We start from the raw sequence: 16,381 nt of genomic DNA on the forward strand, positions 1-16,381 counted from the left end.
GTGAGTGTCCACCAGAGCGTGCAGGGCAGGGCCCGTGCTAGAGGGATTTGCTCAGAAGATGCTCGTCGTGGGGGTGTGGAAAGTATAGAAGCTCTCAAGGCAAGCGCTACCATCCAGCTCAAGTTATCTGAGTATTCTAATGTGCAATGGATGTGGACTGTGAATTCAGGACTGGAGATGCCCTGGTGGGGACGGCAAAACTGGAGCCAGCCGGATTGAGTAGGTTGCGACTCTTGTGAGTGATGGGTCTGTCCACGAGTTGTTAGGGTGTGTGTCTATTTGCCCGGTGTTGACTCAACCAGAGATAGTTGTGCCTTGCTCTGCGAGGTTCATTGTCGAGGGTGTCTTCGGCTAGATGGATACGACTCACTTCCGAGTGCTGTGAGCTAGTAAATGGGCAAGAAGAAACCATCAAGGCCGGCCTGACTGTACCCCCTACCTGTTCTGAGATCATGTTCGGTTGAAGTTCGGAATAAAGGTCGATCAGTCGAGGGATAGTCGAGAATCTGTACGATGTGCAGTTGTGCAGTTGTGCACTACTATTACTACTGTCTATGAGTTCATACACAAGATAGTCAATAAGAGCTCGTCTTGTAAGTCTCTTTTTTCAATTGATATCATAGCGCATTGCCTGTAGCAGATTTTGTTTTGTCTTTTGGTCCTCTCAGACCCGCAGCCACATTGAGTTATGTCTTCTTCTTGTCCTTGGAAATCATACTAGTTTATGAACATTGCTGAGCATAGATCATTAAGCCTACGCACGGGTGATTACGAGTGATTGTGATTGGAGCCCTGTCAAATCAGATAGTAAGCAACTATGTACTATGTACCAGGCGAATGGAGGAAGTGAGCGATACCTCTGTATTTGTATGAAAGGCGAATTTGTTCATGAGCTGATTCTTAGATAGACAGCCACATGATGGAAGATCGGAGGCTAGAATGTGACCCTTTGACAGGAAGCCAGATCACAACTATTGAAGTCCATGGAGCACGTTACTCATAGGCACTCCCGACTATGAATCGGAATGTTGAAGTCATATGATCAAGAAATCTGTTTGCAGTAAAGGAGGATGCAGATTGACTCGGTCTTTTTTCATATACGCGGCGGTCCTTCCAGATAGAACAAGCGACCAAGTTACCTTGTGAATAAGGTCGCATAACTGAATCGCTCACGACTGGCCTGTATGTCGCCACTTCTCCATCACAGCAACATAAGATCTTGCATTCTTTGCCTTGATCCCCCCTCCCTCTGATTTAGTAGGTCTTGTTGAAAAAGCCACAGGACTTGATGAGTCTAGCACGTACCGCCGGATACAGGCGTTTACCCGATGCGGAGCAGAGATAGCCAAGGGCTCACTCATCCATCTTGATCGGCGACTATCGGAGGATCAGAATGATCTGCACGGGGTCCACCATGTCCCGCATCTGACCGCCCGACGAGGCTGACACATCCGCCGTAAAATTCAGTGGGCAGTCAGAGCCCAATGATTGCAAGGCACAGCATGTGAAGATTGTGGCACGTATCACCTGACAGCCCCTATCGATAACCTTACATCTTGACCGCCAACGACTTCGAGTCCAGTCCCCTCGCCGGAAGCGTCACTGGTCTGATCATCTACGGTAGCTTCTCTTCACACCTCAATCTTTTTGAACTGAGCCTCAGATCAAAGCTTCTGTAATCACATTCTGAGAGATATCCCACCCCCTGCAAAATTAAATGAACTGAACTACAGCTTGTGGTACCTGAAGTCTGTGCATCACTAGCTTTCAAGTGCCCCGCTTTCCTTCCCTCTTGCTCTGAGCCTCGCTTCCATCGTCCATGATCTGACGACAAATCGAAAGTCTGCTTCAACATCCCGCTGCTGGCGTGCTGGGCGCATGTGACTCCCAAGTCTTGCGACATATCCTCTGCTCAAACATATCACTAAACAGAGCATTCTTTGAGAGACATCAGTACCGCATCTCTTGCCTCCATCGCCACCGATTCTTATCCCGAAGCCACTGGGTAGCCGCTCGCCCCAATCGCAACCATGTCTGCAAAAAGCTCTCCCAGATCTAGTACCAGCTCCGACCAGAGGTCAGACCTTAGTTTGAACCTCTCACAAGCTTCCTCCACCGCTGTCGCTGCACCTACACACCAACCGGGTATCGCTTCCAGAACTCACGCACGAAGCGAAAGCCCACGCCGACGATCCATCCAATTCAATGTCAGCAACGCAGAGACACAGCTACCGAGCCGCTCCAGCAGCACCAAGGGCAAGCGCCTTTTCTACGGAGAAATGCCGGCGAGGGACATGGACGTGGAAAGAGAATCGCGCCATTTACCAGCTAGTCGAGGGCCCTCACCACCACCGCCAAAGTATGTCAAATACCATCACAAGAAGAGATGGCTTTTTGCGACGCTGCAATTCAAAATTTCTGACTCATGATAGGACCTACGAACGAGGCGTTTCATTCAACACGTTTGACAATCGGGATGCGGCGGACTTTTCGTTGACCCTCAACTATAAGCACAAAGGCTATCAGAGCACCCGACGAAGTCGAACCTTTCTATGCGGAACAGATCAGAATGACTACTCCGACTTTGCTCTCAATTGGCTGGTAGATGAGTTGGTTGATGATGGCGATGAAATTGTTTGTCTCCGTGCGGTAGAAAAAGACTCCCGCATGGCGAGTGATGCTGGAATTGAGGAGGGGAACTATCGACGAGAGGCAGAACGACTGTTCGAGCAGGTCATCCAGAAGAACAGCCAGAACGAAAAGGCGATCAGTTTGGTCTTGGAGTTGGTGGTCGGAAAGGTGGAGGAGATTATACAAAGAATGGTGAGCATGCGACAAAGCTGTTGAATTTGCTGTCCTTCGAGCGGATCACTGACATCATGAAGATCCGGATCTATGCGCCTGTGATGCTCATCGTCGGAACGCGAGGCCGAAACCTCCAAGGCGTTCATAGTCTTCTTCCCGGTTCTGTTTCAAAGTACTGTGTCCAGCATTCCCCTATTCCGGTCATTGTCGTTCGACCGTCCCTGAAGCGCGAGAAGAAAAAGAAGAAGCGTCGTGCGGATCCTGGTCGCCGGAGCTACAATCACCTCTTGGAGTTGAGTCAAAAACGCGGTATTCGAGTCTTCGACCCCAGTCCCAGTACAGATCGAGGCATTCTCAAGCTGCCAGACGAGGAGGCTGCGGTTGCCGAGGCGCTGGGACTGCCACCGTCATATTCACGCAATCATTCGAGAAGCTCCCTTTCTGTGTCTGATCGAAGCAGTCTCAGTACCGATGATTCAGAGCCCTCACCACCGGTCCCTTATTCTCTTGATTCAGTCGTCATGAGCAGCCCCTTGGGTGGTAGCCCTGCGAGTTCTGAAGAGAATGTGATAGATAGCAGACCCCCGCGACGGCCATCGTCGCCGCGGCCACAGCCGCGATCGCGCTCCTCGTCTCCAGAACCGGACTCATCCGAAGAGTCGGAGACACCAAGCAGAGATGAGGGCCAAATTAACTCCGTTTCGGAAAGTTCTCAGACCGAGACGGACACCAAGGTGCCACCGATACCCGTGGTGAAGATCTCCGACGAAGCGGGTGAGAGGCAAGAGGTCAATGCGGATTGATGCTTTAGCTTCAACATCTCGATAAGCCATCTTTCGCCTTTGCATACTAGCCCCCGGGGGGGGGGGGGTTATTTGCTTCTCACTTGCTCCCCCGCTATCATATCCCCTTCGCATCCTCATCTGAGCTGTTGATGGACTGCTGTCTTACCGTATCGTTTTCGTGTTCAAATGCCGTTGCACCCATCCACAACATCACATCAGAGATACCCCAAATATTTGTCGCTAGCGTTTGATCTTTGAGATTCTGTCAGGTGTCGCAGGTGAGGCAGCATCGAGTCTTTCTTGAGTCCTCCAACACATTTATGCCTACATATATCATTTCTTGCACGTCTATCAATCAAAATCGTATCTCCACCCCAATATTCAAGGGCGTAACCGAGGCCGTCCAAAAGAACTTATTCCCGATTCATCGAGATTTCGCCCATCAAGGAGATAAAAGGAAGTGCTCACACCGCTGGCAGACTTGAGGTTCATAAGCATCATGTTCGTATCATAATTTTGCATTACGACAACATAAGACACACCGCGAGTACAACGTACCTAGTACGATATAGATAGGGTGAATAGACTTTTCCCATCCATTTGGAACGTTAGCTACAGTAGCTAGTTATGCATTTACAGTTGGAACGTCTTGAATTTTTAATTTTTTCTAATCTTGCCTTTTCAAACTTTTGAAGACGTCCTTGTTGAATCACATGTTTTGGACCAGCCCGAAAATAAACCTCAATCCGGCATCGGAAAATGGCAATCATTCCAAACTTTGTGCGAATTTTTCAAAGGGTTCCATAAGGAGGAGGCTACGTCAGGGACTTGACCATGGCATTGGACTCCATTCCCTCCTACAACTCGATGTTTGGGCAGAACGTATTTAGGGAAAATGAAGAGTAGGAAGGAGATCATTGGAAAATAAAGTCGTTTGAAGATTGTACACACTGAAAGCGGCTCGACCGCAAAGGCGGGGAGCGCGGAAATGGGGGATTGGTAGAATAATCGAGAACGGAGAATATGGGAAGTGGGTTGGGAGAATAGTCATCACGAACAACCGACCAGTCGGGGGAATGCAAGTTTAGGACGGCTATCTGGAAATGAAGTGGAATGGGAAGAGGGGGAAAGAACAAAAGGCCGAAGCTGCAATGGGAGAGCAACATGAAGGAGGGGCCGGGAAAAAGCGAGGATGTGACGTAGCGAGAAGCACGTCGATGAGACATGGCTGAGAAACAAGAAATCTTTTGGGTGGAACAAGAAAAACATTGGAAGAACGTTGATCATTAAAGGCACCTAGGTATCAGGAACTATGCTGCGTTTTCACCCTCGGTGGGAGTCTTGGAGGGGCGGCGCTCGGACGAAGCAGGCTGGGACTTCGTGAGCATAGGCGAAGTCGGGTTGGAAGGAGGCGATGTTGCCATGTTGTCACGATCTTCCAAGCTGGCAAGGGCACTACATGAGAAAGGAAGGAAATCCCCCACGTTAGCATGGCGTCCAAAGTGCATCGCAAAATGCAGTCGTTTCTCACTGGAAAGACATCTGGAAGAGACGGCTTACCTGAAGGCGTTAATTGAGGAAGCGGCTTCCTTATCCTCCTTCTTGCCAGCAGGAGGAGTACCAGTGCGGCTGCTGGCAGCGCTGTCATCGCTACCGCGAACCAAGTTGCCACCAGGGCCAAGCCCCTTACGTCCGCTGCTGCTGCGGGAACCAAGCAGACTGGATGGGCCGAAGGACATCGGCTGGTTGGTGTTACGGGTGGCCCGCAGACGGCGCAGGTCGTCACTACCAACCTTGCTCGAAGCAAAGTCAGGAGGAGGAGCCTGGTTACCGTAACCAAAGCCACGGGCATCGCCACGGCCCATAGCAGGGCGACCACCACCGCCACCACGGTTCGCTTGTTGACGTTGGCGCTCTTGCTCAGCCTCGGCCTGCGCACGAGCCGCCTGCAGACCGTGTTAGTCCATGATTGGGATTGAGAAACTATATTCATAAATCGGTGAAAAAGTTCAGAACGTACCTCCTCACGAATCTGCTGGATGGTCTTGGGACCCTTATCGGCGTCCTTGGACTTCCATCGCTGGGAACGCAGATCAACAATATCCTGAAGAGTGGGAAGAAAAGAGGTTAGCTGGCAATTCCGGCAAGTAGACGGACGACTTGGTAGATTTTTGACGAGGAATCAACATACCATGAGCATGAACTTGAGACGGCTGGGCAGACCCGGCATCTCCATCATGAGGTTAATACGGGCGAAGTAGGCATCCATCATAGCAGGACCCTTCTCGGATGCGTCCAGACTGGCACCAATGGTACGCAGCAAGTTGCACAGAGACTCGACCTCAGCTTCCTCGGGCACACCTTCAAAGTCGAGCAGTCGCTTGGTACACTCGTGCATGATGCGCTCAGTCAACATGCCCAGCTTGTAGAGCTCACCGATGAACTTGACGAGACCAAGACCGCGACGCTTGGCAGCAGCGGCGATGTAGTACTCATCGGACAGCATAGCGACGTCATCCTGGGTGGAGCCCTCAGGCTTGGGCGGGAGGTTGACCTTCCAGCCGCGTTCGAACTCTTCTTGACAACGGTTGAGAAGGTATTTGCGGAACAGTGAGCCACCGGTGACTATTTTTGACAGGGAAAGTTAGCGTTTGCTTCTGAATATAGAGTCAAAAAAGGGGTACATGTGTAAAGCGTACCGATATTGCCGAACTTGTCGCGAATATTCTCATCCTTGATCTCAGGGCTCATGCTCTCGAGCATGCTCTTGCAGAACTTGGCGTACATAGGAGCCCAATGAGCCTCATCAGTTGCTTTCTCGAAAGTAAGCTGGATGACCTGGCGAAGGGTGCGACCATCGGACTCGTCCTTGGATTGGGACACAATGTCCAGAATCTGGCTGGAAATGCGGTCGAATTTCTCAGGAGTCATCTTGTTCAGCGCAGCCTTCACCTTACGTTGCACAACATCAGGAGCCATATGGCCCTCCCCACCAGGGGCGGGACCAGCATTGGGGGCAACAAGGCTGCGAGGCTTCCAGCCAGTGGCTGATTGCTGCAGAGCCTTGAGCTCCATACCGGCAGTCAGAGGCATGGCCTTGTTGGTGTCTTCCTCCTTCTTGCCACCCTTACCACGCTTGCTTCCAGGGCCACCCTTGCTAGAGGGAACACGAGGAGGCATGGGAGACGAGTTATTACGGAAGGAGCCTGTCATGCCCGGCATACCAGGACGACCCATAGAACCAAAGGCAGAGGCGTTGCGGTTACCCATGGACGAGTTCACAGAGGAGACACCAGGGCGAGAGGTCTGAGCGAAGCTACCCATCATGGCAGGGAAACCACCAAGCCCCCCCTTGTGGGAGGGATTGCGACCACCCATGCTGGGGGTGCGGGCAGACTGAGGTCGAGAGGAGGACTCGCTGTCGCCGATGGTGTCACGAATGCGAGCATCCCAGTCAACGGAAATCTTGTCCTTGTAAATAGACTGGAACTGGAGCAAGAACTCCCGGTCATAGTGGAAGCGACGGCCAGCGGGGGAGTTGGCGTTGAGGGAGGCATCGGGAGCCTTCACGGAGGCGGGATAAGTGACCTTGCTGAGATCTTCGAGGAACTTGGCATTCTGAAGGGAGTTCATAGCGGCACTAGGTTGAGGAGTTTCCTTCTGAGTATCGATCTTGAGACCAGCGGCTTTTTTACCAGCTGCGCTGGCTGGCTTAGCAGGAGGACCCATGTCGGATGAAACTGGAGTCACAACACCGGAGTCGGCGGGGGTGGAAATTTCAGTAGCAGAGAATCCGCCCTTCTTGAGGGACGCAAACAAGTCCTCACGCTCTTTGCGGTTAGCCTCATCCTCGGCGTTGTCACCTTTGGCGCGGGCGGCCTCCTTCGCGGCCTCTCGCTCTTCAGCCTCCCGCTCGGCCTTCTTCATGTTGATCTCGTACTGCTCTTGCTCCTCGCGCTGCTTGCGCTCCGCCTCCTCCTTTTGAGCCTGCTTTTTACGCTTGTAATCCTCTTCAGCTGCACGCTCCTTGGCTTCGATCTCGGCCATCTCCCGCTCGATGGCATCGTAGTCGATCTCGTCGTCGTCATCGGCAGCGGCGGCGGGGGCTGAGACGGCCTCTTTCTTGGGCTCCTCAGCTGGCGCAGCCTTCTCTTTCAAACTCAGGTCCTCCACAGCAGCACGGGCGGACGCGACAGAGTCCTCTATCTTCTGCTCCTCCGACTTGGTCTCTGCAGCGGGCTTCTCCGCAGGCTTCTCCGCGGCCATGACCTCAGCGGGCTCTGCAACGGCGGGCTTGGCGGGCTCCGCGCTCTTCCGGGATGCCTCTTCTTCCTTACGCTTCTGTGCCGCCTCGTCATCCAAGATCTTCTGGCGGACCGCGTCCTTCAAGGCCTGCTTCTTCTCCTCATCCGTTTGAGCATTACCAGCCTTGCTCTCAGTGCGAGAGTGATCAGAGGCACTGGCAGTGCGAGGGGGAGGAGTTGCGACAGGAGTAGCCACCTTCACAGGGGAAGGAGTGGCACGGGCAGGCGAGGCGGGATTCTTGTCAAAGGTCTTAACGCTACCGCTGTTGGGGTCCTTAATGATGACAGGGCTGCGCTTAGCAGAGGGAATTACGAAGTGTGGCTTCACAGGAGCTGGGCTGTTAGCAGATCGACTGCCTGTGTGAGCATGAGCAGCTCCTGCGGGACCCGCAGGTGCAGCGTGACCCAGGCTGGAGCCAGGACGTTCAGTTGACACCTGAGAGGGGGTTCGTGAAAGAGGGGTCGACTGAGGGGGAGGCTGCACGGGATACTGTGCTTGCATGTACGGCGCCTGGGGATTGAAAGGCATGCCTGGGCGAGGTTGAGGCGATGGGGGAGTCATGTACTGCATGTTCTGCATGTTGTAGCCAGGGTAGTTGTAGTAGTTGGGGTCGTAAGGAGGGAAGCCCTGATCACGAATCATTGTTAGATATTGCTCAAATTGACCACTTTCTGGAGCCAAATTAGGCATGGACATAGTAAGCGCGGCGGCATTCTCTCGGGTTGTTACTTGGGTATTTCTCCAGCTGGGCAAATCTTCCACTCGACGACGGCTGCCGCGAGAGTTGAAGCCGCCGCCTCGAGAGTCACGGTCGACGCCACGGTTGTGCCAGCCACGATTGGGACCGCGCTGGGAACCGCGGAAGCCATGATCATCTGGCCGGGGAGGTCTGGGGGGCAGTTGGGTGGTAGGTGGGAATCTCACAGATTGGGGGCCCATATGCTGTCCGTAGCCGGGATAGGGCTGAGGTGGCATCTGCGGGTGGGCCATGGGGACTTGATTCATTTGCGGCGTAGTAGGGTGTGCGTTGGCGAGCGCCGGGCTGCGGTTGGCTTGGTGAGGCGAGTTAGGGAACGGAGGCATTGGACGACCTTGGTTAGGACCGTGGAACTGAGGGCCCATGTTAGGACCGCCACGGGGCTGGTTAGGAGTCTGACGGAAGCTGGGACCGGGAGAGTAAGGCATCTGTCCTCCTTGATAACCAGACTGCGAGTATCCACGACCACGGCCACCTTGGGGAGGGTAGCCACCACGGCCGGATGCACCGCTGACGTGGGCACTCATATCGCTATGGGTGGACTGCGAAGATTCACGACGGACATGCTGTTGACCAGGACCCAGAGGAGCCTGCTGAGACATTTCTGTGAGCTGACGAGAAGGTTGGGGAGTGTGAAAAGGAAAGAGAGGAATACGAGCGCGAGCTACACTCATCGGCATCTCTAGGCGCGTGATTATTTTTTCCGTGATTGTGTGCTCTTCCTCTGCGACGGACATTCGTTCTTCCGTGGGCAATCACGAAGACAAACATCCTGACACGTGAAGATCTTGGGAGAATAGGAGAAAAGGATACAAAAGACTTACGTTGTTGTCGCTGGCATTCTCTCCAAAGCTGCCAAAGTTTGGCACATTACCCTGGGCCTGGTAGGTCGAAGGGGGACGTCCACCACTGGAGGCAGGCTGCGGGATGGGTGAGGGGGAGGTCTGGGGCGAAGTCACTCGGGGATTGGTCGCAGGAGCGCCGAGACCAGACTGAGGCTGCGAGGGGGCCAGGACGGCGGGGTTTCCCATATGAGGAGAGCTCTGTTGGTTGGCAAATCCGAATTGCAGGGAGTTCGCGCGGCTGGCCGCACCACCGTTGGGGATGTATCCAGAAGCACCAGCAGATGTGATGGTCACTGAGGGTTTGCGGGAGTGGTCATTCTGAGCGTTCGCAGCAGCGGCCGCAGGAGCGCCATTGACGATGGTCACTCCAGACTGAGCCTGCTGCGGAGTCGATTGGTTTTGCATGGGTTTGCCGTTCACTGGAGAAACCGAGCTCGACTTCCCATGTTGCGTCGAGCCACCCACGGTGACGGGAGGGGAGGAGGAGTCCGTGGTGGACTTCTTCGTCGCGTTGGCGTACGACTTGGCTGCAGGAGCAGTCGCAGGGGCGGGCGCGGACGTAGTGGCGGAGGTAGCGGTGCTCTGTCCTGATTGAACGCCCGACTGAGGAGGGTTCGAGGTCATTAGAGGGGTGGGTATCCACGGCAGATGCGTAGAGAGGCGGCTTTCAAAGGAGAACTTTTAAACAGGAATGGCGGGTAGGGCGAGTCCTGAAGGTGTGAGGTTCTCGTCTTTTTCTCGGCGCGAGGAAGGTCGAGTCGACGGAGAAGTGACGGTACGAGGTGATGTCAAGCTGCGGATGGAGCTTGAGGCGACCACATCCAAACCTTGAGATCTGCGAAAGGGGAGATCACGAGAAATCCCAGAGCTAGAGACAAGAAGACGTCAAATTCAAGTGAATGAAATGACCAGACCGGAGGGCGCAGCAAAGAAGATGCAGCGCGCGCGAACCGGGGTAGAGTTGTTGGGAGGGTTGAGAAAGTGGAAGAATTCCAAGTTCGGGGATGTGTGGGAAGGGGAAAAAATCCACAGTGCTGGAAAAATGTTGTTTCGGGTAGGCAGAGGGAAAGGCAAAAAAAAAGTTTCCAGTAGAATTCCGGGAAGACTTGGGGCGATCGAAGAAGCCACGCGAACGGGCTGGTCTGGAGCGCACACTTACCGAGGGAGGAAGAGAAGAGAGAGGTCTTCTGGAGGTGAGGGTAGCAAGACCTTGTTTGCAACAGAAGTCGAGGTTGACAACTGGGAGAAGATATGGGGGGGGGGGGGGGGGGGGATTTCCCAAGAGGAAAAGGATGAGGCAGCCCAGGGTGGAGGAGGGCGGGTTCCAAGGAGAGACGATGATTACAATTGAACGGGTACGGTATCGAGTAACGAACCAACAATCGCCGCCACCATGACATAGGCACTTTCGATCCTAACACGAAGCTGGCGGCTTTGGTCTAAGTACTTGATCTATGGTTTAAGCCTGCAGGAACGTTGTTATTGTTGTTGTTGACGTTGTTGTTTGTCAATCTTACAGTTGAGACCACGGAAGGATGATCTTTCGTTTCGGACACTCGATCTAAACATCAAGGTCGGATCGAGTCTTCTTGTAAGCTGTGGTGCAGTGGCAGTTATTGTTACTACTACAGTGAGATTCTCGCGATGGGACTACCCTTGCGCATTCACAGTCAAAGCGAAAGCGCCTACCATGCCTGATTTATGGGCTGGATCGAAGTGCAGTGTGCGATTGGACACTAGAGACACTCTCGAGAGAGAACAATCAGAAAACAATCGAGCAGTGGAACGGCCCACGGTCCTTTGTATCTCTCCTTTGTAGCGTCGGGTACGATTCATTCGAAGTATCACTGACTCGGGTTTGCCACTGCCGAGTGATACGCAATTACGCATAACTCTCTCTACCTGAGGTATCGAATTCTAGGCAGAAGACATTCAAGACCATCATCCAATATCTATATCTCGTGTTTGAAACCCGCCTTTACCATCATCCATTCACGCATCGTGCTAGGGGCTTGAGGATGAAAGGAGCAAGGACTCTTCACTCGCCTCGTGAGTATGTAATTAGTAGTCATGATGTGCGTTGCACAACATGACTGGAGGCTCTGGTTACATCAGTCTTCCATCGGATGCATCGAATCATGGACAATTTCTTGCTCCTGTAGATCCGGCTCCCGTGGCTATCGGTCATCGTTTGCCAATAACAGACAGGATCTTTGGCGAGCTCAGCCAAGCTGGGCACTTGGTACTGTGCTACTGCAGATCCATTTGCCCGGATTTCCATCCGTTGAAGAATGGCGGAGACTGGGAGTGGTAGCTCTCAGCTTCTCTGTCCTACTACATTATGTGGCTTCTACCATACTTGATAACTTACCATCTCGTGTACATCTCATGTTTACTCAACATGGTCTTGCGTCTATTTGTTTCCACGATCCACGTCGTAAAATCTTACCGCATTCAGTTGTCGTCGGAGCTCCCCCTGCAATGTTCCTCTCTGAGGATTGGGGGGGGGGGGGGGGTTCTCGCCAGTGTCGCCACTGTTTGGAGCTGCGACGGGAGCTGGAGGCAATTGACTCAGAGAAGGGAATATACCATCGGGCAAACCAGGGTCCGCATGCGTGATGCCCGAGTCAATCCAATCGAGTCCTGTCCATGGGGGCCAACCCGGGCAAACAGAGCATGTCGGCGAACCACGTACACAGGTTCAATACTCTTCCTCAATGAATCTACGCTGCTGACACTGTGGCGGATGAACAAAGGTCCTGCATAGCGCCCACCTCCGAGTTATTCATCCTAGGGATGCCGAGCGTTGAACGACAATAATTCGGTATCCCTTGCCCAAACATGCAACGCCAAGGAGAGTAGAATGGATGATGAAGGCTCAAGGAGTTTGGTTCAGGAACTACAGGCAAATCACGTTGATAATCCCTCAGTCTGTCCTACTTCCATGCTCAACCAGGGGTGCAGGACTGAGAGAGTTGGAATAGTAGTCTCTGCAAGTCAGTCCCGGCTATGCCCCCGCCTTGCAGATGCCCATGCGTTCCCCCATTCTGCCATCTCCGTGTAAGCAGGACAGGTCAGAAGAGCCACAGGTCGGCTCAACAGAGGAAACACGAGTAAGAGATCAGATGGGCTGTGTGCGCAAGGGCGGAGATTCGAAGACAAGTCTGGAAGGAGATATTCGAGGTCAACGACTGATGTAACTGACAAGCATATCGTCTCACAAGGCCATTGATAATCCAGAGTACACACGCCCGTGCAGTGCCTCACTCCCTACACTGAATACGATGCTTACTTACTATTGGTACTACCCATAGTTCCTGGCACGTGCTTCAGTGCGACTGAGCCGCCGTGTGTCCATCTCTCAGGACACTGAAATTGAGACGACCGCCATGTCCGGGACAGTCATTCTTGAACGTATTTGATTTGCATTCTCTAAGGTACAGAAGCCGTTTGCACAGTCAAAAGACCAAGACACCATTTCAGTAGCGTTCGTACCCGGATGAACGAGCGTGATCAGGTCCGCCGGAGGAGCCAGACGAGTCACGCTCACCACCGAGCCAGCCCGATGTCCAACGACTGCTGGTCCGGCTAGCACCTGGGCGGTTCACCAGGTCTTCATCGTCGAGCACATCAAAGGAGGTATCGCTAGGGTTCTTTCGGAGAGGTGCCCCGTAGGCAAGTCCATCGTGTTCGGTCTCCTCGCGACCCAGTGCTTGTTCTTCACGGCTCAATGTGGATCGCAGATAATCCAGGACCTCCCGTTGCCGCGATATATAACTGGCCTTCTCCTCCCCGGACATGGTTTGCAACTTCCGTTGAAGCAGGGTGCCACTGGCCGACAACTGCTCCTCGTGCACTTCACGGGGCTTGCCCGCAGCGGTGACCGATCCCAATGCCGCGCCGAGGACCGAGTACCAGTCGTGAGATGGGGCCGATGCACCCGTCGGGGTGCCGGCCGCGGAGGCAGCACCAGCGGTGGGGAGGTTGAAACGAGACAACAGGGACTGCGCGTAGGCCGCCGGGCCCGAAGCTGCTGGTGGTGGTGGTGGAGGCGCCGGTTGTTGAGGCGGGAGGCCCATGACTTTCTCCCGAATCAAGTCGATAGCTTTGTAGAAATACTGCAGCCCGAGCGCCTTGGCCTGTTCGTGCGACCGACCGATGAATTCCTCAATCTCCTGTTCGTGATGGAACAGGAACGGATCGACGTATTCTTGATATAACATGCGAGCGCCCTGGGTCTGGGGGAGGACCAGATAACAAAGGAAGATGAGTCGAATCCAGCTATAGAACGGGAACCTATAGATGACAGTCAGTCCGCGTCAGCCGTAGGAAACAACCTTTGGGGGAGTCGCTTGTGCGATTCAGGTCGTACCACCCGATAATGAACACTGTCCACGATTCGGCCAGTAGTAGGACAGACAGCACCACCCAGTACATCAGCCATGGTGCTAACTGGGAGGGATCCGCAGAGCGTAATGCCTTGTAGGAGGCGAAGATAGGGAAGAGGATTGTGATCACAGAGCTGCGCAGGAATAAGTGTTTAGAAGTTGAGTTGTATCTTCAACTGTGTTTTGTTATTAGTATGGGATATTGTCAATGACTCACGACAACAAGTCCGCAAATATGCCAAACATGATGGGCGGTTGCGAGCTTCAAGCTCAAAATTTGCGGGATAGCGGAGCTTCAGAGGGGTTTGACAATCCGGTGCGGCGGTCGATAAGCCAGCTCAGCGATCCACCCGCAACGCAAAACGAGGTACGCAGCGGCTTGAGTATCCCACTTGTCAGACCAACATGCGATCTGTGATCGAGACCTTCGCTCCTTGTCGAACCGATGGGACGTGTGTGGAATGAAAGAACACATCCGAGGCAAGTGCATAGGCAGTACTCGAGCTGACCGAGCGGTGGAGACTTTGCGATCAGGTCCCATTCATTTCTGGAACCATTCCGAGAACGGTCATGCTTCTTGCTGGCCGCGAGTCCACGGCTCGTATTGACGTCACGAGACTGGGCTATTCCTCGGGCCCGTCTCCGCAGTGTTCTTCGTGGAGGATTGATCCATGAAGGCGCTGAACGAAAAGTCAGTCGTTGCCCTCGGTCCTCGAAATCAAAGAGGGCGGACCACGAGATTGTGTTGCATGGTTCCTGATTCGACTGCGAGCTGCATACACCATCTATAAGCCGGCTGCGGCTTGGGCATCAGGAGCATTAGGCCAAAACAATTCATCGGCCGAGACGTATGGGTGGTGATTCACCATTTCTTTCAATCTCGCTTGTTTACTTGGCGACACTTTTGTCCTCTTTCCTCCTCGCCACTGCAACCTGACATTCAAGCTTATCGCATTGAGATCAAGATCACTTCTTTCCTTCAATTAATCATTCCCCTCACACCCTCTCCAGCCCCTGCGACCGTTGCATACTTCCCCGCATCCGCTGAGATCAACCGACAGAGCCTCGGATCTACCGAAGATGTGTATCGCATTGGTCTCGACCGCACACCCTGCGTATTCACTCATTGTGATTGACAACCGTGATGTATGTGTTGCAACTTGGTATCTGCCGACCTTGCGTGTTCTGACCATCGATAGGAATTCCTTCGACGGCCGACCTCATCGGTCGATTGGTGGCCAGAGCCGGCTTCGTTTGTCCTCGGGTCGCGCGACATGGCGCGAGAAGACCACGGCACATGGATGGGCGTCACTAAACAGGGCAAAGTAGCGGTGCTCACCAATTTTCGCGAAGATCACTGTGCCCAGGCTGTCGGTGTGCAAAGCCGCGGTCGCATCGTCAACAGCTGGCTCACCGGAGCCCCGGAGCAGAACCAGACCACCCTCGACTTTGTGCGAGACATGGTCGCCAGCCCAGCCACCAAGCAAGTCGGTGGGTTCAGCCTGCTTTGTGGCCGACTGAGTGAGCCTTTGGCGATTGTCTCCAATCGGTCCACGGATTTGGACCAAATCACCTGGGTTGCCGCCGAGAAGAACCAAACCCGGGGGCTTAGCAACACCAGCTTCGATGACCGCACTTGGCCGAAGATTCTCAATGGCGAGCAGCTTATGGAGCGTGCCATCAAGGATCATGCGCAGGCCCAAGAGGACGAAGAGGCCCTTTTGTCACGACTTCTCGGAGTGTTGAGTACCGACTCCCTGCCACGCTTGCCGGAGGGAGCGAGCGTCGAAGAGTACATTGCACATCTCCGACACAGCATTTTCGTCCCTAAGCTCGGGCAGGATGACGAGATTGATCCAGCAGCAGGAGTTGCTGCTGCCCGCGTGGAAGACGAAACGAAACAACCTCGGGTCCAGGACTATCTGTCCGGGCCGTATGGGACACAGAAGCAGACAATTCTGCTAGCTCGGCCCGATGGTCGAGTTCGGTACTTTGAGCGAACTCTATACGACAACAATGCACAGGCCGTGCCTACCGGGACGGGCGATCGGTCCTTTGAGTTTCACATCGAGCAATAGCAATTAGCCGGCCAGGTCGACTCCATCACAGAGTGGTCCTGGTCCAAACTTTAGAGATTCAACATGATGATGATGATGATGATGATAATGATGATGATGATGATGACGATGATATCACGAATCTTGCATGAGATTGATCTTCTTGGAGTCTGATATTATTACCTGCCAGTCTAGTCTCTAAGGCTTGATGTTTGATTAGACCATCATATCGGTTGCGTTTTCACGGGCCCAGCAGCAGTGATGAGGCTTAGCTGCCAATTCCTCCACAGTCTTCAGTCAGTACAGATGCCTACTCCACAATTGACTTGGATTTTATCCGCTCTCCGTGCTGGTGCCCGCCGTAAAGTGTAATCAGCTCACGACCGACCCCATCTGATTCCGGCTATCGATTGCCAATTTGACTTGGAAGTTGATTTTC

General features: G+C 53.5%; 4 protein-coding genes across 4 annotated transcripts; 2 read left to right on the top strand and 2 right to left on the bottom strand.

Annotated features, from left to right (window-relative positions):
- Positions 1 to 2,030: 2,030 nt before the first annotated feature.
- N7539_005062 (universal stress protein) lies at positions 2,031 to 3,608 on the top strand (the record flags this gene model as incomplete). The annotated part of the gene is made up of 3 exons (XM_056934664.1): positions 2,031 to 2,359; positions 2,433 to 2,823; positions 2,886 to 3,608. The coding sequence occupies 3 exons, from the start codon at positions 2,031 to 2,033 to the stop codon at positions 3,606 to 3,608; spliced, it is 1,443 nt and encodes a 480-aa protein (XP_056789858.1).
- A 1,292-nt stretch (positions 3,609 to 4,900) lies between these two features.
- Positions 4,901 to 10,121, bottom strand: N7539_005063 (putative eukaryotic translation initiation factor subunit eIF-4F; the record flags this gene model as incomplete). The annotated part of the gene is made up of 6 exons (XM_056934665.1): positions 4,901 to 5,045; positions 5,151 to 5,536; positions 5,611 to 5,694; positions 5,782 to 6,215; positions 6,290 to 9,263; positions 9,477 to 10,121. 6 exons carry the CDS (start codon positions 10,119 to 10,121, stop codon positions 4,901 to 4,903), a joined length of 4,668 nt encoding a protein of 1,555 aa, XP_056789859.1.
- Positions 10,122 to 12,976: 2,855 nt separating this feature from the next.
- Positions 12,977 to 14,131, bottom strand: N7539_005064 (HVA22/TB2/DP1 family protein; the record flags this gene model as incomplete). The annotated part of the gene is made up of 3 exons (XM_056934666.1): positions 12,977 to 13,793; positions 13,870 to 14,019; positions 14,103 to 14,131. The coding sequence occupies 3 exons, from the start codon at positions 14,129 to 14,131 to the stop codon at positions 12,977 to 12,979; spliced, it is 996 nt and encodes a 331-aa protein (XP_056789860.1).
- Positions 14,132 to 14,965: 834 nt separating this feature from the next.
- Positions 14,966 to 15,963, top strand: N7539_005065 (NRDE family protein; the record flags this gene model as incomplete). Its single annotated transcript, XM_056934667.1, has 2 exons — positions 14,966 to 15,031; positions 15,085 to 15,963. The coding sequence occupies 2 exons, from the start codon at positions 14,966 to 14,968 to the stop codon at positions 15,961 to 15,963; spliced, it is 945 nt and encodes a 314-aa protein (XP_056789861.1).
- Between the last annotated feature and the right edge of the window lie 418 nt (positions 15,964 to 16,381).

This window comes from Penicillium diatomitis, assembly GCF_028827545.1.
Source record: "Penicillium diatomitis strain IBT 30728 chromosome Unknown utg000005l_segment0_segment0, whole genome shotgun sequence".
NCBI classification, from domain to species: Eukaryota; Fungi; Ascomycota; class Eurotiomycetes; order Eurotiales; family Aspergillaceae; genus Penicillium; species Penicillium diatomitis.